The 22,321-nt window shown below is 41.4% G+C and overlaps 1 protein-coding gene across 13 annotated transcripts in view; it reads right to left on the reverse strand.

Annotated features, from left to right (window-relative positions):
- ANKS1B (ankyrin repeat and sterile alpha motif domain containing 1B) overlaps nt 1-22,321 on the reverse strand; it is an 827,678-nt gene that overhangs the window by 29,045 nt on the left and 776,312 nt on the right. For all 13 annotated transcript variants that reach the window (XM_080658528.1, XM_080658529.1, XM_080658532.1 and 10 more), the window contains 2 exons: nt 15,895-16,023; nt 13,776-13,847 (listed from right to left, as the gene is read on the reverse strand). In XM_080658528.1, the coding sequence (XP_080514654.1) occupies nt 13,776-13,847; nt 15,895-16,023 (201 nt within the window). The remainder of the gene's footprint in view (nt 1-13,775; nt 13,848-15,894; nt 16,024-22,321) is intronic.

The following is a 22,321-nucleotide window of genomic DNA, read 5'->3' on the forward strand; positions in this document are numbered from 1 at the left end:
AGTGCAGGAGGCATCCAATCAACGATCCTCCCTCATCATTGAAGTTTCTATCTCTCTCTCCTTTTCTCTTTCTCTCTAAAATAAATTATATATGACAAATAGGAATTTCCAGGTGGCAAAGGAGGACAAAAGAGGCTGTTTTAGCAGCAGAATCAACACACACATACACACATGCCTGGAACTAAGGAAGAATGTGGTGGGTGCGGGCAATTGGTGGGAGATGATGCTGGTGCAGTAGGTTTGGAAGACTGTGACTTGCTCTGCTAAGCTAGGATCCACTGCCAGCTTTTTTTTTTTTTAATATATTTTTTATTGATTTCAGAAAGGAAGGGAAAGAGATAGAGAGATAGAAACATCAATGATGAGAGAGAATCATTGGCTGCCTCCTGCATGTCCCCTACTGGGGGCGGGGTGGGGGGGATTGAGCCTGCAACTCGGGCATGTGCCCTTGGCCGGAATCGAACCTGGGACCCTTTAGTCCACAGGCTGACGCTCTATCCACTGAGCCAAACCGGCTAGGGCTCCACTGCCAGCTTTTTTTTTTTTTTTTTTTTTAAATATATTTTATTGATATTTTACAGAGAGGAAGGGAGACGGAAAGACAGTTAGAAACATCGATGAGAGAGAAACATCGATCAGCTGCCTCCTGCACGCCCCCTACTGGGGACGTGCCCGCAACCAAGGTACATGCCCTTGACCGGAATCGAACCTGGGACCTTTCAGTCCGCAGGCTGACGCTCTATCCACTGAGCCAAACCGGTTTCGGCAACCACTGCCAGCTTTTAAGGAGGGAGTGAGACCGTTAAATCTGTGCTGCAGGGAGATAGCTCTGATGGTTGGATGGACAGGAACGAGGAGAGGCTGGGTGCAGGGAGGCAGGAAGCTCTGGTACAAATCCAAGGAGAGAGCCTAAGCACCCGGGGTGAAGTAGAGGTGCTGGAGAGTGCACGAGGGAGCCACAGTTCTGATGAGGAGGCATCAAGAGGATCTGCTAACTGATCCGCCTGGAGACGAGTGAGCGAGAGGATGTCACGGGCAAAGAGGCCATTCGCTGAGATAAGGAACACTGGAGGGGAGCACGCTTTGGCACACAATCCTTTTGAATGTGCTCAGTTTGATCATCAGTAGGAAATCCGAAACAAGAATCAGATCCGGAGCCCTGGCCCACGTGGCTCAGTTGGTTGAGTGTCGCCCCGTGCACCGAAAGGTTGCCGGTCCGATTCCCAGTCAGGGCAAGTATCTCACTACGTTTGCAGGTCTGATGCTTCGTCGGGGTGCGTGTGAAAGGCAACTGCTCTCTCTCTCTCCCCTTCCTCTCTCTCTAAAGTGAATAAACACACACACACACACACATATAAAAAGAATCAGATCTGGAAATCCGCCCACATAGAGGATGTGGCTGAAGAGATGGCAGCAGAGGGAGTGAGCCAAAGGAGGTCTAAGAACCGCCCCTGAGGAAAGGGAATATTTACCAGCTGCAGCAGGAAGAAAAGTCCATGAAAGAACCCGAAACAGAGCTGGAAGCAGCCTGAGAGCTGGAAGTGGAGAAGAAGATTCCTTCGGAGGTGGGAACAGTGCCTGATGCCCTGAGGACCGAAGAGGCCGAGAAATCTGTGCCTGGCTTAGTGGCGGAGACACGGAGGAGCGGCTACGTTTATAGAGTCTCCTGGGTGACATCTCGGGCGTTAGTAGCTAGAAAATTTGTTGCTGAGTTTATTAAGAGCCGCTTCAGAATGGTGGCAGCAGACAAAGAAAGAACACAGTGAATGTCCGTGAAAGGGAGTGGAGAGATGGGCCAGTCAGTGGGTCAGGACACACTCTCAGGCTGAAATGAAGGCATCAGTGGGGATTTCTGTCCTGATACAAAGATTCCGCATAGTCTGCTCAGCCGCGCTGAACAAAGAAGAAAAGATAAAGGATGGCCATTTCTTTTTCTTTCGAGGGTGCCAAGAATTCCTGTCTCCTCACTGGAGTAGGCTGGGGTGCTGATGATGCAGGCTGTGACAGGCCTGTGTGAATGAACGACAGTGCTGGGGGTGGCCATGCATTTCCATCGGCACCTAGTCACTGCTCAAGTTACAGCACGCACTGCCAGGCAACCCTGGTTTCTAGGGCCCATCTATCTGCAGCTTTGTTGGGGAGTTCACACTCCCATCTGTGTATGTTAAGAATCCAAGCCTTATTTATTTGTGTGTTTTTTTTTTTGGTTGTTTGTTTGTTTTTGGTTAATCCTCACCCAACGGATATTTTTCCATTGATTTTTAGAAAGAGTGGAAGAGGGAAAGACAGACAGAAACATCGATGTGAGAGAAACACATCGATGGGTTGCCTCCTGCGTGAGTCCTGACCAGGTCCCAGGCCAGGGAGAAGCCTGCAACCAAGGTATGTACCCTTGACTGGAATCGAACCCAGGACCCTTTGGTCCGCAGGCCAATGCTCTATCCACTGAGCCAAACTGGCTAGGGTCAAGCCTTATTTATTAGTGTAAACTGAATTGAACCGGTGACCTCTTGGTGTATGGGATGACGCTCAGTCCACTGATCCATACCGGCCGGGCAAAACTGCCATATTTAAGGGTCCAAAATGGCTAACTATGAGCCATTTCCTAGGGTTCCGTGTACCAGCTGCTGAAATCCGTGACAGTTAAATGAATGAGCATATGAATTCATGTACGGTAATGAGCATGACGCCGGCGTTTCCACAGTGCCAGCTCCTCCACACACAGAGCTCAGCAAACGCTTAGAGAGCCTCAGTGCCCAGAGCCAGGCATGGAGGCCTTGAAGGAACTTGGAGAACCACAGATGTGATTAAAAATACACCAGGAGATTCCTATGGGGTGGCAAACGCTCCACAGATCTGGTGATTTTCCAGCCTCGGGGAGAGAAGCCTTCATTTCTGCAACAGAAACCCAGCTCCGATGGCGAGCGCTGAGATGTGGAAAGACTTCCTGAGGGCAGCTGGGAAGCTTCTCCCTCGGGATGATTTAGAGCAGCGGTCGCCAACCTTTCGGACCTCAAGGACCACCAGTGGACCACTGGTTGGCAATCGCTGTCTTAGACACAGTTTGGACATTTACCTGTCACTCATGACTCGGGGGTAAGTCTCCTTTGGCTGGGAAACCAGGCTACATGACCTCTCAAGGGCTTTTTTGGCCACAGGAACTCTGACACAGACGCTGGGCGAACACAGAGCCTGTGGGAGACCATGTGACACGAACAGACCGTGGGCAAGCAGCCATGTGAACTGCTCCTCCGGCCTTAGACACGGCTGCTGTCCCCAGAGGCACTCACACCCGGGCCAAATCTGGCCCAGCACAGAGCCATGCCCTCTGCCTCCTTCGCTGCAGCTGGTTTGCAGGCACCAGGGCAGAGGGATCCTCACTGGGTGCCCGGTGGACCACGGCTGTGGAGCCCAATCTCTCCAGCGCCTTTGAATCCCGTGGAGGGCTCAGTAAATGACAGACTATGGACTGAAGAGTTGTCTCACCAAAATTCATGTGGAATTCTAACACCCAAGGTGACAGTCTAGGGAGGTGGGGCCTTTCAGAGGCGATGAGACATGCGGGTAGGCCCTCATGATTCCCTGTGCTTATGAGAGAGACCCCACGGAGCTCCCCTGCTGCTCCTGCCATTTGAGGATGCAGTGAAAAGACTGCTCTCTATGAAGCAGGAAGAGAGCTCTCACCAGACATTGATCTGCCAGCTCCCTGACCCTGGACTTCCCAGCCTCCAGAGCTGTGGGAAGTAAATTTCTTCCCGTGTATGGTATTTTTGTTACAGCAGCCCGAACGAACAAAGACGGTAAGTCTGAGGTAAGGCCTAAGAGTCTGCATTCCCTCCCTCCCTCCCTTTCTTTCTTTCCATCATCTATTTATCTATCCTATATAATAAAAGGCTAATATATAAATTGTCCCCTTGGAAGTTCGGCTGACCAAGTGTTCGACCACTCGCTATGATGTGCGCTGACAACCAGGGGGTGGCACGGAAGGAAGGGAGGCCCCAGCCAGCAACTGGCAGCCAGGGAAGGAAGGCTCCAGCCAGCAGCCGGCAGCTGGGGGAAGGAAGGCTCTGATAGGCCCTGATTGCCGGCCAGGCCTAGGGACCCTACCTGTGCATGAATTTCATGCACTGGGCCTCTAGTCTATTTATAAAAATATGGTGTTTTTTTTGTTGATACTCACCCGAGAATATTTTTCCATTGAACTTTAGAGAGAGTGGAAGAGAAGGGGAGAGACACAAACATTGATGTGAGAGAGACACATCGATTGGTTGCCTCCTACATGTGCCCTGACCGGGGCCGTGTTCGCCCAGCCTTTGTATCAGGGTTCCTATGGCCTGCAACCGAGGTATGTGCCCTTGACCAGAATAAAACCTGAGACCCGTCAGTCTACAGGCTGACACTCTACCCACTGTTAGGGCTAAAAATATGTCTTTATTGATTTCAGAGAGGGAGAGAGAGATGAAAACATCGATCGGCTGTGCCCTGCAAGGCCCCTACTGGGGATCAAGCCATCAACCCGGGCATGTGCCGTCACCAGGAATCCAACCCTGACGGGGAATGGAACCAGCAATCTCCTGGTGCATGGGACAACTCTCAACCAACTGAGCCACACCGGCTGAGCAGATTCTGTATTTCTAATGCATTTCCAGATGCTGTTTGTCTGGGGACCACACTTTGAGAACTTCTGCTCTAAAAATGCAGTTGATGAGTTTGATGGGAAGTCACTGTCAGAACCACTCTCTGCTGCTGTGCAGGTAAACTGCGCCCTACATTAAGTCAGAGAGAAGTTCATTTACCAAAACACACTATTCTCCACTTGACAAGTGATTTCCAAAAACCCTTAGTTAGCACTCAACTGCAGCTCTTGGTCTTCAGAGCAATTAAGAGTTATTGAATTCTTCCACAATCTCTCAGGGGCCGTGAAAGTATAAAATGTTCTTCATAAAGACAGACTGTAGAGTTATGTCTAGAATAGATGTCGTCAGACAGAGCCCATAAGCCCAGGGGTCATGCTGAAGACATACAGTTTTCTCATGGAAGTTCCCCCGCTCTCCCTCACTAGGAGCACATCTGAGATAATAAGTGTTTGCCCCTGAGACATGTGACAAGCAAACGTCAACATGCTTCTGGGGGTCTGAACTGGGGCAAGATTTTTGGAAGGTAACCTGGCAATTCTTACCCAGTTTCAGGATGTGTATTCCCTCGGACCCAGCCATTCTACATTTAGTGACTTATTCTAAGGAAATAATCAGACCAGTTTGAAAGAGTTAGGTATGGGAACATTACCCACAGTATTGGCTACAATTTGAAAAAAACTGGAAATGACCTAATGACCAACGAGAAGAACTGGTTAAATAAGTTTGGTTCAGTGATAAACTGGAATACTGACCAGCCACCACAAATAATATTGGGGATGAATATTTATTAAAATAAAAATATTTCAAATTATATTGTTGTGTTTAAAAATAGATTATAAAACAACACACACAGAGTATTTCCTTTTTTTTTGTAGAAAAGTGATGCCTACAAATGCATAAATAATCGGTCTGGGGATTTACACGTGATCGAGATGTTTACCACCTCTTGGAGGTAAATTTACAGTGGTTTTTATTTCTCCTTTCTGTATCTCTATTTTAAAGTTGGATAATAGGGACCATGTATTGCTTTTGTAACTAGAAAATGTAAAGTTTTAAAAATTTATGATTTTTTAAAAAAGCCAATTGTATATATGTGGGAAAAAACTCCCACTGACTTTTCAACCCATCACTTGTAAGTACAACTAAAGAAGGTGTGTGTGTGTGTGTGTTTGATCATCTTGAGTTTAAGAAGGGACCCACTGATAAACTCCTTCCTCCAGGAGGCACTGTAGTGCAGTGAATCAGAGGAGGACATGTTTGGATTCCTGTCTAAGCTCCACCCCTTCTGAGCTGTGTGGCTACGTATTTAACCTCTCTTAGTTACTTCATCTGTAAAATGGGTATGTTAATAGAGCATCTACTTTGTAGAGCTGTTGTGAGGATTGCATAATTCAGTACTTGGCATGAGTGAACATCAACAGATTTTAGCTACTACTGTCATTCTGAGAATGAACGCTTTCATGTAGCTTTCTAAAGCACAGCACCCCACTGGTGAAAGAGAAGAGAAATCAAATGAAAATCTGTGAGTGTAACTGAATAAGCTCTGTGCTACAAGCTAGGATGTCAGGAAAATGGTGGTTGCAACAATGACTATTCAGCAGAGCAATATATCCGGACCAATGACAACTGACTAAAACACATCCAGAATGAGAGTTTAAGACAAGTGGGAATTAAAAACAGGAGTGGGTGTTATACGAGAGAAAACCCACTAATAAGAGCAATAAAAACAATAATAAAAAAGGAGAACTAGGATATGAAGAGCAAAAAGTACACATAAACAAAGCTCAGCAACAAAGAGAAGTGTGGATGTGTCTTTATGTGTAGTGCTATTTTAATGCACACGCGTGCGCACGTACACACACACACACACACACACACACACACCCCCCACATCTGTGGGCTTAGACCTGTATTCACCTGGCTTGTATAGTACTTGGGAGAGAGTGAAAGATAAAATATTTGATTCTTCCTTGAAATTTGGACAACAGAGACTTAAAAAAACTTTGTTTATAAGTTTTTCCCAGCCTGGTTCCTACGAAGTTATTTCTAAAAACGACAATTTCTCATAGAAGGGATTTGAGGGGTTTGTATAAGGACAGAAGAACTGGACGTGACTTTAATTTGAGTCTCTTCTAAGAAGAGAAAAAGGGGTCTTACTTTAACATTTCATCTAATTCTAAAATCTAACTTTTTTTCAAGCTTTCCAATCCATTCTCCCCCATTAATTTGTTTCCTTATAAGCATAGAAAAAAAGTCTTAAAAAAGAAAAGAAAGAGTCTTCACCCTTCAACCACATCACAGACAGTTATTTGGAAATCTATATATTGGAAAATTCAACTTTAGAATTGCTTCCAAAAGTTTAAAAATCATACAAGTTAAGAGGAACAGAATCAACAAGAAGTCTGAACTATGGTAAAATTAAGCCCTTTGGGAAATAATGGTTTTAAAACCAAAATCCACTGGAAGATTTGCTTATTCCTGACTTCAAAATAATTTTAAAATATTCCCTTTCTTACACCAGGAGGGCAGATTTCTACTTTATTGCATTAAAAATAGGTATTTCTTTTTCTTTTTTTTTAAAAGAGAAATTTCCTTGAGTACTAATACCTGTGAACAACACTAACCATCAACTATGGGATTAGAGAATGCCATGTTTCAGAGAGTATTACATGAATTACCATGGCCTACCTCTTACAGAAGCAGATGTTTCATAATAATATATTTAATTAGGGAAGTGATAGAGTCCTGTATATTAGTGACAATTAAGCCCTGGGGCAAAATTTGGGGCTGGGGCTGGGGTATGTGTAAGTCTCAGGAGGCAAAATGGAATAGAATGTCCTCTGGCCACAGCAAATCACTCCTTTCACTGAACATTGTGCCTCTTAGAATCCTAGAAGTGGGAGCTACTCATACCAAAAGGTGCTGAAAGGCCAAAGCAATTAACTAATTGCTTTGTGAAGTTCAGTTCTGTGGGCACATTATTTAAAAGAGGCAACTCCTAATTGATTTAAGGACAAATTACCACCTCAAAGTATAGAACTGCAAAATTACATACACTATCTTATCTACAGTTTCTCTTCAATCTTTTTTTTCCTTTTGGCAATGGCCTCTAACAACTGGAAATAAGTTTTGAATACTCCCTTACATGTTACATACAAAGAAAACCAACTTAATGTCTGGGACACTGGCATTATAGTTGGAGAAAAAAAAATGAAGTAATCCAAAGCAAATCTATCCATCAACATACTTGTTTCTCAAACATTTGGTGGAAGAGGTCAATGTGTTTTAAGACCCCTTACAGGCATTCCTTTATTGAACCATCACAACCACCTCATAAGATAGTTATGATTGTATAGCAGGCCCAGGGGATGCAATATCCACAGTTCCTGCCTTCTAAGGAGCACGGGCATGAGTAACCTTATATTGCACAGGCAGACCTTGGAGATACTTTGGGTTCAGTTCCAGATCACCACAATAAAGTGAATCCTGATCTTTTTGTTGGTGGAGGGTCTTGCCTTCAATTTGTAAAACAAAAACAAAAACAAAAACAAGCAACATCTGTGAAGTGCAATAAAACAAGGTCTGCCCATATGGTGTGAGGTGGTGAGGTGTGACAGAGGGAAGGTCCCGTGATCTAGGGAACATGTTAGGGGGCATTGTATTCAGGGTCCCAGAGCTGACGCTTCCTCTCAGAAATCCTTTCAGAAATGAAGACTGTCTCTGAGCACCAATGGAGCTGGAAAACCCAACCAGTAACATAAAAGGCATCACTAAACAGCTATGTTCAGATTAAAATAAATACCTTAATGTTTTTAGATTTTAATTTTACGTGTGAATGTCTCCAAAACTGTCATGGTAAAAGAAAGCAGCAGCCAATTGTACAATTAAGGAGCAAAATATGTAATTCATAGAAACCATTCTTCTTCAAAGTGTGCCTCAATATCAAGGCATAGTCAATCTCTTAGGCTTTTATTAAAGAAAACTCTAAAAGGGAAGGCAAAGATTGCAATTTTACTTAAAAAATTATCAGTTGTTAATGCAAGTTCCTATTGACTCTTCTTCACAAGACACAATTCAGAAGATAATTTTAAGAGGAGCATTATTTACAGTTTGAATCCAGGAAAAAAATAATCTTAAGATGAAAACCTGCATACACATGTTTATAGCAGTTCTATTCATAATTGCCAAAACCTGGAAGCCACCGAGATGGCCTTCAATAAGTTATTGGGTAAACAAACTGTGGTATGTCCATACAATGAATATTATTCAGTGATAAAGTAAAAATGAGCTATCAAGTCACAAAAGACATGGAGGAACCTTAAAAGCATATTGCCAAGTGCAAGAAGCCAGTATGATTTCAACTATGAGATTCTGGAAAAGGCAAAACTACACAGACAGTACAAAGGTCAGTGGTTAGGGGGTAGGGGAGAAAAGAGATGAACAGCAGGAGCATAGGGGATTTGTAGGGTGTGAAAATTTCTGTATGATATTATGATGTTGGATACATGAATTTATGCATGTATAAAATACCCAAACACTGTGTAACATAAAGAGTGAACTCGAATGTAAACCACAGACTTTAGTTAATAATAACATATCAATATTGGTTCATAATTGTGACAAATGCACCACACCAATGCAAGATGAGGGCAACTGTGGGGGGAGGGTAGAAGGAGTGTATATATGATAACTCTCTGTGCTTTATGCTCAATTTTTCTTAGTTAACCTAAAGCTGCTATAAGAAATAAAGTCTATTTAAAAAAATCTTTAGATGGTCCGAAGAGGAAAAAGACGGGTTAACCTGAACGAACAGAGAAGTGATTCCATATTATAGAATGAAGTGAATTACTATTATCTCACACATGTTAGTGTATTACAGCATATCTTTAATTGAAATAATATGTGTATAATAAAACACCAGGAAGATTAGTATAGAATTATCTTTATTTTAGAATTGGAAGGGACCCTAAGGATGAATAAACAGGTTTAGATAAACTTAGAAATTAACCAACTGTGACTATCAAACATTCCAAATGACTCTGAGAAAACTGTTTTGTTTCTATTGGGGCAAAATGAATGTGTTAAAGTAAGTGTTGTGGAAAAAACATTTTCCAGTCTCTATGGATGCAATAAAAACTCTCCTGAAAATTTTATATATGTTAACACATTAGAATATAGCCCAACTTACTACATATGTCTGTACCTAAATGGTTTAATTTAGCCAGTGCTAATCTTATAGGTTCTTTGAGGGTTTCTAAAGTGATTTCTTTTTAAAAATATGTTTTTGTTGATTTTAGAGAAAAGGAAGAGGGAGGGAGAGAGGGAGAGAGAGAGGGAGTGGGAGAGGGAAAGGAAGAGGAAGAGGGAGAGGGAGAGGGAGAGGGAGAGGGAGAGGGAGAGGGAGAGGGAGAGGAAGAGGGAGAGGGAGAGAAACATCTACCATTTGCCTCCCATATGCACCTTGATGAGGTTTGAACCCACAATCTGGGTATGTGCCCTGACTGGGATTTGAACAAGCGACCTTTCAGTGCAGAGAAAGATGCTCAACCAACTGAGCCACAGTGACCAGGGAATGCTATTTCTTTATCAATTAAAATGATACATCTTTTCAACTATTTTAAAACTCAGGGCAATAAGTGTTGTACTGGCTCATTAGAGAGCTGGTACAGTCTGGGGTCGGAGTGTGCATGGTAGAGTTAGACTGCCTAGGTTCAAGTCCTGGTTCAACCACTTGTTGGCTGGGTGACCCTGGGTAAGGTACTTAACTTTCCTTGGCCTCTGTTTCCCCATATGTGAACTGGGGACAATAGCAATACTACCTCATGATGAAATGAATGAATGCACATAATCATTTGTGTAGGGCCTGGCATACAGCTCTCAAGTGTTAACTGTTCTTAGTCCTTATAAACTGATTTTAGGAGGCCACGCCTGTATGTCATTTTTGGGATCATCTATGACACTCCATCAGGTCAGTGGCAACATGAAGATACGTCTATGGTAATACTTCTGCCACTATGGGGTAATTAAATGGTAACATGTTGGACTCCTCCACTGGGTCCAGTGAGAGCAGGAGCCAAATCTTAGTTATCTTTATCAAACTGCATATAAGGAAACATTTCTCAGAACAAGGACTCACAGTGATTTACTTCTTCCTGGGAAAGAAATTTCAATTTCAGCTACAATGCATACTGCTGAATTGAAAACTTATTTTTTTTCAATTTAGAGAGTAAGCCAGGTAAAGTTTGAATCTACAATACTTTGGTCTAAAGATCTTACTGTACATCATCTGTGTCCTAAAGTATTTCCCCCTGGGGAGACTGATCATACTGGGACTTTGAGCTGAACGGCCAGAAAACAGAGAAAACAGCAACTTGAGGTCCAACCTGAAAATTAACTGCACGTTGAGATCCACACCGTTTTTAGTTGGCGAGAGTTCTAATTCACAACCCAGGAGTCCCCGATAGTATCAAATCCACGCTTCTGGTTTTGAAAGGCTCTGGTGAATCCAGTGAGTGCAACTTTAGCTCCTGTATCAAAGGCTGATACTTATTCAATCAAGATGGGGAAATAAGAGTTTGAAGTATTCTAAGAAGCAATAAAGCTCCCATTTTCATGTAAACCACTCAAAATAACCACCTAGAGCAGCAAACCAGAAGAACGCCCTAAAGAAGAATGGCCTGTAAATCGGCAGCCTTTTCAGCTTCATTTTAAGCAACAGACAAGTACTTAACAAAATTATTCTCCACTGAGACTATTAAAATGGCTTCGCCATTGCTAGCGGAATGAAATTTCAGACCCACCTAATTTCAAGAAATTGACTGAAATTCAAATCACAGATCGGGTGTATGTTAAATGGTGCTATGAGCTCTACCCACTATTTATGCTGATTATAGCATTGAAGTAGCTGGACTCAGATAATTGAGTTAAGAGTATGAAATCAGAAATGCCAAGTTGATTTCTTAGGTATGTTCACGAAGAGCACTAACATCATTACAGGGCTTGATGACTGGAAAACATTCCCATTTTCTTTTTGTGCATTGGTGACATCATTTAGATGATATATATTTAGAATACGTACAGGTTTTCCAGAATTATAAAACCAGGAGGTTTTATAATTCTGGTTGCACTCTGGGGTCAGAGGGATCTGAGTCCCAGTTCCAGATGGGCAAATTCTTCACTGTGTGACCTGGGGTCAGTTATTTAACTCTATCAGCCAAGCATGTCAAACTCGCGGCCCGGCCCACAATGAATATTTTTGTGGCCCAGCCAATATAACGAACGGTAGGTAAGAAATGTTTTAATAAAAATTTCATAACTTAACTTTTACAATATCCTGTATCCGTAATTATTAATAACGAACTACAACATTTGCTAATGGCTGATTACTATCATCGTGTTGCATTCATTTCCCTTACACGCCTTACGCGCAGGTGCACCATTTCTCTCCACTAATACTAGCAGCGAATATTTTAGCAGCCAATGGCCACGTCATTAGTCTTGTACTGACTTGTTTGGTGTGCGCAACAGGAAATATTTTGCTTTCGGAGAACAAGAAAAATAGGTTTATTTGTGTTATACTTATTAATTTGTGCAGTTATTCAGTGTCTGGTAAGTTAATGTTCAAGAAAAAATATTAATTTTTATTAAAATGTTCTATTATTTTATGTTAACGATGACTCATTTATTTCAGTCCTTTGTATTCAGCATGTCTCTATTGAAATAAAACTTCGTTTCTATGAAGATTGAAGCTTTTGTTTTTTTGCGGCCCACATAAATGTAAACCTTGTTTATTTGGCCCGCGTTAGCCTTTGAGTTTGACATGCTTGCTCTGAGCCTCAGTTTCTTCACCTGTGTAATGGGGATAATAGTCGTACTAATCTTATAGGGGTGTGATAAAGATGAAATAAGATGAACGTGCACAGGACTCAGCACAAAGATGGGCACATTGTAACTACTCAGTAAATGTTAGCAGTTATGATAACGACTAAAAAGTGACTCATGAGCCAGGTCAGCAGCAACCAAACTAGACTTATACGAGGTCCTAGACCATACCAGAGCTCTTATCATAGCACAGTCCCTGTAATAAAGGCTCACTGACGCTGACAATTTACATATAACTTCTGCATCAAATAGGAAGAAAACTGTTTCAGGCTATCTGCTACTGACTTGGTCAAAATATTAGATCAGCGACCACATGCTAAGGTCTCAATTTCGTGAAGACTCATATACATGTAGCTTTCCATGAGCAATGGGTATTACACATTTACCTTCAAAACTGTTTCAGTTCAATTATATGATTTTAAATAACTCCCACGAAAAGCTGCTCATATAAAATAAGTGACAAGGTATCTGGCCGAAAAGAAAAGTTAGGGTTCACTCAATAATGATGTTAAATCTGACTCCCGATTAGTTGCTACGTGGAATAAGTCCAATATTCTTAATTTGTACTGTCAGCCAGATATTGCTCTAACCCCTATCCATCTGCTTTGGAGGAAGCAAGACGAAGGGACTCATGGAAGAAAGAGTAGGCGTGGTTCTGCAGTGTGAGAGCTGGATTGGCTGGTACAGACTCCAAGGAATCCTGCAGCCACCAATCACAGATGTCTGGAATGGCCAGTTCTGTCAACATTCACCGTTGTTATATGATTCAATGCAGAGTTGAATGTGTTTCTTATACTTAAAAAAGAATAATTAAGCCTCATAAAGAATATTAGCTTTATATAACATGTTCCCAGTACTTCTGAGTTCGATAAATTTGAGTTAATTGGCAGCCTTTTCAGAAAATCAGTACGTAGACTGTCAAGTGGGTGCTGAAAACATTTTCTTGTAATAAACTAAAGATCATTTTTTCCCTCCTAATCTGGACATTGATCCATGTATATACAATCTGTTTTAGATCTTTAAAAATAAGTGTAAATGTCATACATATAAATATATCAAAAAGACACCAACTCAAACTACAATGAGATGAGCTCAAGTATAAACATGAACAAGGCCTGAACACCTTCTCATGTAACACCAGTGTGACTCAGCAGACCAACAGATGAAGAAAATAGTAATGTGGAAAGTGGCAATTTGCATCCAAACCCAGTATTTAGTATTTCAGCGATGAGAAATAAAATTGTTTGGCAAACTTACCCGCATTTTTGCACAAGCATCTTGGGTTGATTCTGTCCCCCTGAGCTCTTTAATCAGCATAGAACCTAAATACTAAAACACACACACAAAAAATCCAATGACTTAGAAGTACAAATACGAGCAGCGATTTAAAAACACACTGTGAAAGTACCATTGGCTAGCTCTCCTGGCTGTGAGTCGGTGCACAACTTTTAAGAAGGACAGTAACTAATCCTAACGAATCAAGACTTCTGTAGAGAGGACACAGCGGAGTTAACCACAGTTCCGAAAGCTGTAAATTGCTCTTCATAATAAAACTGCAGCATTCTCTAAAGACACCATCTTTCACATCATATTTAACTGCAAAATGGGGGCATCTAAAAATGTTTTCCCTGTGTTTTTTTGAAGCAGCAATATCTGCAAAAATAAATCATGCTGCTGTCTCTGTAATTACAGGGTTGTATGAGACAGCTGAGGAGCTGAGCCACAGGCACCCCATTTGGGCTTAGTCGGCTCCTTAGGTAATTAACATTAGGCTGTTCCAAGGCAGAGATGCCTATTTTGGACCCTTTTCCTTCACAGCTGTGTGGCCTCTGATGGTTGACCCACCTGAGAAGGGGATGGGAGCCTGTGGGGAGGGACAATGTCACCTCGGTTGTTCAACCACGGAGGGGGCCCTGGTGCAGATGAACAGTGGAGGGCTGAATGGGGTACGAGAAGGCTGGGAAGCTCTCTTCCTGGAATCACCAACCACTCACATCTTGGTGATGGGATCCCATACTGCCTTAGTACGAAACACCACCACGCTCCAGGATCTAGCTGGAGCAAACACGTCTGTTTTAGCAAAATGTTTATTTCACCTGGCTATCAAGGGACTCCTCAACTATTTTTTGTTGTTGTTAATCCTCACCTGAGGATATTTTTCCATTGATATTTAGAGAGTGGAAGGGAGGGGGAGAGACACAGAGAGAGATATATCGATTGCTGGCCTCCCGCACATGCCCCAACTAGGGATGGGGATGGAGCCTGCAACTGAAGAACATGCCCTTGAACGGGACTGAACCTGGGACCCTTCAGTCTGCAAGTGTTCTATCCACTGAGCCAAACCAGCGAGGGCACTCCTCAACTTTTTGAAGCTTCAGTAGGTTTTCTGTCATTTTTCCTTCTCTAATTTCCTTCAGAAAAAAAAAAAAAAAAGAGCTCTAGGGGTGTTTTGTTCTACGTGAATTAAGGTAATTATTTTCCTGATATGACTGAGGAGACCTGGCACTCTCTAAAAACAGGATTGGCAACCAGTCCTGTAGCCTGGGAAGTCCCGACTGGCAGAGGATGGGCAGGGGCACAGCGTGGTCAAAGGCTCTGAAGGAAGGCATGTTCAGAAAGCCTCCGGAATTTGGAGGAAGAAGGGGGCATTTCACTCCTACAGATTTTGGGAAATGACTATTGAAATAAATCCCGTGTTTCAAGATAAGCGAGCAGTAAAAGAGGTGCCGATAACACAAAGTGGAAAAAAAAAAGTCTAAACTGCTTGAGATAACCAGAACGCCCACATCTTAATTAAGGAAAATGATCTTGGTGAAATCCTTATCTTTTAAGGTATCAGGAAAGTTTGTCCTAATTGAAACACTTGCCAGGCAGTTTCAATGCGCTGCCGAGGGTTCAGCTACTTTTCCTGCTGTAGTCATGACAACCACCTGCCCCCAAACCTATGGTATCTTTTGATCAATTACTGGTTCAGATTACTCACAATTTTCAGCTAAGCTTGATTCCCTCCCCTATTAAAAAAATCCTTAGTAATATAATCCCACTGATAACAATGAGGAGAGGTTGGAATTTTTATAAGGCGGTAGACCCAATGTTTTGAGACCACTGGTGAATGGAGATGTCTATATGTGCTATATTGATACTCATTTCCATTTTAAGATTTCAGTGTACAACATTTCATTTAAAATATACAATTATATAAGAAGGGAAAACAGATCTTAAGCTTCTACGATTAAAAGGGTTATAAAGCTCTATGTATTTGGACACCATTTTAGGAAGATGGGCATTTTGGTATATTTTCAATATAAAATAAGGAAGCCAGGAATATACCCTCTATCCCTACTCAGACCCAAATACTGAATTCAAGGTAACTTACAAAAGCTTTGTAATCACACGACTGGAAGATGAGCTTTTCTGGGTGGTGCTGCCAATACTGAACTGGAGTTGAGGCCGTAGCTTCATTTGGAGGGCGCAAGGTAATGGAAGGTTCTCCCCAGTCTCCTGTCTGAAAATCACAGTTATTCCAGAGGTAATATGAGCATTCGGCAAAGTTCATTCCCTGTGGCTAGCCCGAGGTCATCGTATACACAGGTGCTGCACATGTGCAAATAAATTTGCGAGTCTTATACTATTATGTATATAAATACTTTCGCTGTTTATTATGGTTTTATATGTATTAGTGTATTTCCCAAAGCTGAGTTAATTTTTGAGGTGTGAAAGAAGTTGAGTTATTCTATTGTTAGAATGATACTGTAAAGCTAAATAATTTAAAATTAAAGGCCTTTAAGATATTCGTAAGTCGTTTACTAATTCATACTTTCCTGTTACAGGGGAAAGAACGCCTAATTTTTGAAAGAGTTTTCTGTTTTTAAACCTGACTGTTTGACATTTTTAGTTTGAATTGCTTTTATATGCAGAATACTCAGTTCCATAAATATCAGGTTCCAAGTATGACAGGTTCCATGTCCTTTGAATAATTTTATCTCTGGAGAAAAGGTTCTATGTGATACTAAACAACATTTTAGAAGAAAGGTTTACTAATGGATGACAACTAGTTTCCCTCCTGACTTCATTTGCATTGATATAATGCCACTGTGATTGTTCTGGGCATTACAATGCCATGTTTGGTCATATGTGAATATGCATGTAACTGAGGATCCTGGCTCACAAATACAAGCATATATGCATATGCTGGGATATCATATAGCACATATGCATTTGACTTATCATTTTGCACGAGGTTAGCCTCAACCTGTTTTACTGCTTTGGCATACCTCAGAGATACTGCAGGTTTGATCCCAGACCACCGCAATCAGGTGAGTATTACAATAAAGACAGTTGTAATCTTTATTTTTTATTTTAGTCGTAATCTTTTTGCCTTCCATTTGAAAAAATACAACATCCATGAAGCTCAATGAAGCGAAGCGCAATAAAACCCAGTCTGCTTGAATACGGTTTAGTGAGATCTATAAAGTCAAAGGCCTGTGTTGGCAGGTCTTTTGTGGGCTCTCGTCTGATTTAGATATTACACGTGGGAGATTTCTTACTCTTTCCCCTGGCCAAAATTCTGATTTTTCAAAATTCTGTTCTTTCTTCTCAAATAGACTTTAAATAATTAAAACTAGACAGTAGGCAGATTTCCAAAGCCACTCTTTCCTAACCTGGATTTGGCTGGTCTTATAGAATTATGAGAAATTACCTTTCTTAGGAGATGAAAGAATATAAAATGGTCTCATGAGCTCCCAAACGAAGCAAAACCTTGGCTAGAGACCACGTTCCATAGATGTACTAGCATATGGGTTGACAATGTAGGATTTTCAAGGAGTCTAGGATAACAATGCAACATTTTGGATGGAGGTGTTTTGGAGGAGAAAGTCCATAGCTTTCATTAAATTCTCTGAAAGAATATAGAGATTCCCAAAGACTAATAACCACAATTCTCCAGGATGTGTATTTTGGGGAAGAGGACCAGCATTCCAATCTTTCCTGTGCACTGTGGACTTCCAGTAAGTGGCCTGTAAGGTGGCAGCCAATGCTGGAACATGTTAGGCATAGGCTGTGCCTTCTGGAAGTTTCTAACTGGCTTTGGAAATCCAGAAGAAGATTCTAGAGTCCCTTGGGAATTTGTAGACCTTTTCACAGAGGGAGAGAGCCCGGCACTTTTCTCTTTAAGACGGGTCAGCCCAGTCCCAGACAGAGCACACTCAGTACCACGCTCTTTCCCGGGCTTCTCGCTGGAGGGTGTGACCAGTCAGAACCCCTCTCACTCCTCTCTCATGTTCTAATCTGAGCTACTCTGTGAGTTCGTTTTCTTCTAGTTGCTGGTTTACACGCAGATGGCGTGGTTCTTCTATCCTCCCACCTGTGGATACTGTTAGGACTTTACCTGGGATATCTATTTTAGCATTTTTGTCTCTTTTATGATCCATCCCTGATTCATTTTTGAGTTTTTTCTTTATAGCGATATGAATGTTTATTACGTAAGAACCATAACTGACTGCAATTAAGGTTAGCATTAAGTTTTCCCCTGACTTCCTATTTTGATCATTTCTTTTCCTTCTTTCTCAAACATCTGGCTCTTTATTATTTCTCCAGTGTTCATTGCAACTGGCTGTGATTTGGTCTAAAAAAATCCAGTATAAAATTTAAAAAATGTAGGCTATGTAGATTTCAATATTATTTTGAGGCTGAGTGTAATAACTTCTAAGTGACAATCTCTCTCTGGAACATGCAGCTATGTGTACTTAATTAAAAGCTCTCTCAACACCTACAGCAGTTCATCCTCTAATCTCCCCCATTAACTTTCCCCCCTTTCCCTCCCCCTCCCCATAAAGCAACAACAACATAGCAAACAGGTGTTGTACATTTAAGTCACAGGTAACACTGTTAACGGAACAACAGAAGTTTGCACACAACTCCGTGGAATGGTACAAAAGGAGCTGGTTGGCATCATAAGATCCTTCGATCCAGCATGTGCTGAAGTGACAGCTCAAACCAAGCATCAGATCTTCACGTTAGCCCTGTCACAGTTTAGCTGAGGAACCTTGGCCGAGCTCAGCAGGCAGTTTCACAACAGCCTACACAGACACGGCAGGAGCTGGGGGGCATGATGGGTTGCAGGAGGAGGGGGTGGGTGGGGCGAAGCTGGAGTTATGGGGACATTTCAGGTGTTAGTATATTAAGCATGCAAATCATATGCAAACTCATTCTCTAATTTCATTAACTCAGGCACTTTTATAATTGAACTTCAATGTGAGTTCCATACACTTAAAGCGGAACTACAGCCAAATGCTGATCCAAATATTTACATCATCCAGCATAAACTATAGCAGCCATTTTGGGAATAACAGGCCCCAGCACATACCACCTCCATCTGGAAATTACCCTGATCTCTTATGAGATAACCACTTGAAGAAATTAGTGGCGCATCCATTTAACTTTGTTTGGCAACAGCATCATCTGCTCTCTTAGGATTCCACTTTGTCCAGAAATCACAAACCACCTGCTTTGAATCCGGAGTGATCAGACGGGACCTCCCCCTCGTGGTTGGGGAGATAATTATAGAGAAGAGAAATATAATCCTTACTTTACTTTCTTTCTGGCCTTGAAACATTGCTCGAGTCCAAATATTTTTAAATTCTCTTCGTGGCTGAATCTACCTTTCTGGAAATAGAAATTGAGTTTTGTTATACTTAGTGCTATTTCCAGAAATTCATTTTCAAACTGAGGGTAAAGTGTTCTTAATATTGAATTGGTAAGAAAATAAATTTCTTTTCTTCCTGGATATTCATCAACTTGTTTGTTTTAAACCTTAGAGCCAAGAATATTTAGAAGACTCAGCTCAGGTGTCGCGTCTTCCCTCTGGAATTAATTTAACAGGAACGGATGGACTTGGCATCGCACGGTGGTGAAGGGCACATGTGGCCTTTGCCCTCGGGTGGGATTCAGCGTCCCCTGGTTGACTGACGGTAGGAACGAAAGAGTTCAGAGAACAGGGTGCTTTAGGTCTCAGCCCTCCTGGAGGTTGAATTACAGCAGGAATGAGCTAGGAGGAGGTGGGCAGAGTACTGACGACCTGCGGTTTGGCCTTATATGTAAAATAAATTCAAACCATTAGCTTCTGTTAAATAGTGCATTGGTACCTAGATAATACCTATATATTTTCAGGTAAATTGAAAGAACTAACAATCTTTCAGTTAAAACTGTTTCCTAAATATGAAATAAAAATCAAACAGACCTAAAAGGTCTTTGGCCTCAAATAATGATTTATAATGAAACTTTATCTTTAATGAAAAGTAGATCTAAACATGGGTACAATGAAGCAATAATGTTTAATTAGAATAAAAAAATGAAATAGGAAATGTCTGGGGTAAATTCTGTCATATTTTAAACTACCACTGACTGGCAGTACTCTTTAAAAAGCTTAAGTAATTACATAAGAATAATGGAAATAATTCAAGCCACTCCTCCTAAATGTGTTCAGGCTATCTCTTTAGAACTTAAAATACTTAGAGAAAAACTTTTCCTTTAGGCTCTTGTATTGAATGATCTTAATGTTGCAATAACTGGGCAATGGCTTAAAACATAATTTCCTTGGTATGTATGTATTTATTTATTTCCTTTAGGATATATCAATTACACAGAGGGAAATGTACTTTATTAACTATGCCTTCAAACTCAAATAAAAATTAACCTTCTAATAGAAAGAAAAAGTATAATTTGCCCATCCGATATGACTCAATGGTTGAGTGCTGACCTGTGAACCACGGGGTCACGGTTCCATTCCCAGTCAGGGCACATGCCTGGGTGGTGGGCTCAGTCCCCAGTAAGAAAAAGCATAATGTGAGATTAGAATTTTAAATGGAGAACTGATTCTGTGTAACAGGGATTTACCAACTGCCAACTAGAAATCCATAGTCAGAATGAATCTGAAGGATCATAATTGGGCCGTACCTAGTACGATGCCATTAAATTAAGTGTCTCAGACCACCAGCTGAAAAACAGAAAACTAGGAGCTGAATTTAGTTATAACACAGGAAAATAATTCACAGAAGTCTACAGATAAGGTGTTTATTGCATGGCAGAGTCCAAAGCAGCTTTTAAACTTGGTATTATTTCAAAAGGTGGCAAAGCTGCATGGTTTTAGTACAAATACACCAAACGCCTAAGGCAGATGTGGAAATGGTTTATCGTATAGCTTTCTCCCCCTAAAAGGAAATGGAAGATACTACATATTCTAGATGCTCTGAGAATAAAAAGGGGCAAGCATTATCTGTATTCTTATTTTCTTCCTGAGAAAATTTATTTACTTCCTAAGGATGCCAGTAAGTAAAAGCCATGGCTATGACTTAGTTTTCTAACACGACAGGAAGGCATGGTATCCATCCAAGCCCTCTCTTACTGTTTTAAAATTTATTTTTTTAAATTAGAATTTAATTGGCTTTTTAAAAACTGAGGCTTTTAAATCTTTTCTACTAGTAACTGCTCCCACCTACCTGCTTGTAAATTTAGATCTGAATATTAACAAACATTATATCCTACTTCTTCAAAAACACTTAACGGAAAACTAAAATGATTTTAAAGGACAACTGCTATTTTAAGGTTTCACTTTCAATAATTCTGACAAATGTCAGAGACAGGCTCCCCAAACATCAGACATAAGATTTCTGTGGTTACCTTTACTTTCTGCTATCTCTAAGGCTTTGCAGAATGCTACATATAGCTCTCTGCTTATAAATATGTATACGGCTATTTGGATGTGAATGTAAGAAAAAGCCTCTGCCAAACATTCACACACACACAAAAGCAGGATGCTGTTGTAGTTCCTTAAAAAAAAACCCTTCAAGAATAAAGAATGGTAGTTGGGTCCAATGCAATTGGTTATAATGCGTTTGTTCCTTTTGATGATACAGAGCAGAGATGGCCACTTCTGAACACGAAAAGCATGTTTTAGCGTTTGCAGCTTCAGGAGGAACTGCTGGACCTCAGAGCACCAGCACCAGGCAACGTCTAGACCCCCTGGTCCCCAAGAGCCAGAAGTCCCATGCACAGGAGGAGGGGTGCGCTGGCATGGCACCCCGAGAGAGGCCCCTCGCATGCCACCCCACGAGCTCTGCTTTGTGATTCTCAACCAAATGTCACAGCCTCTCAGACGGTAGGGTAGGCTAGTCAATGGGAATAATTTAACAGGATGTGAAAACGGGGCTGCAGTTTAAATGACAAAATGGAAAAAACCCAGACATTAAAATATTTCCTTTCTCAACATAAATGAATTTTGGTGAAATGGGAACATTTGAATACTATTCAGCAGCTTAGAGTAAAATGGGTCATGATTCCACGTTTCAGAGATCAATTCAGTGCTGTCAGATGCAAAAGGCTGAGAACCACTTTTAGCGGTAACAGTGTCTCCCCTGGCTCGCCTCCTCCCACATTTGCATAAAACGGATACGGAATATCATGCAACTCACACTCCAATATTTCTCACTAGTAAAGCGCATGGACCTCTGAGAACTGTTAGACACAATGGGTTGATTAGCCCATGGACATGGGGAAGTACAAAATGGGGAAGAAAAACACCGATATATACACATGTGTATATATATCTCTATTTACCCTTTTCCTTCTTCCTGTAAAAGCAAGTTACACAGACACCTGATATGAAAGCCAAAACTTACATGAGACAGATTTTAACCGTAGACTTCAAAACCAAGTATGTTTCTCATTTTAGGACAATGTGTGCACGTCAACTGGTCACAAGGCACAGCGAATGAAGTATCATAGACAAATATAAAAATCAAAATCTC

This window comes from Plecotus auritus (assembly GCF_963455305.1).
Source record: "Plecotus auritus genome assembly, chromosome: 3".
Lineage (NCBI taxonomy): Eukaryota > Metazoa > Chordata > Mammalia > Chiroptera > Vespertilionidae > Plecotus > Plecotus auritus.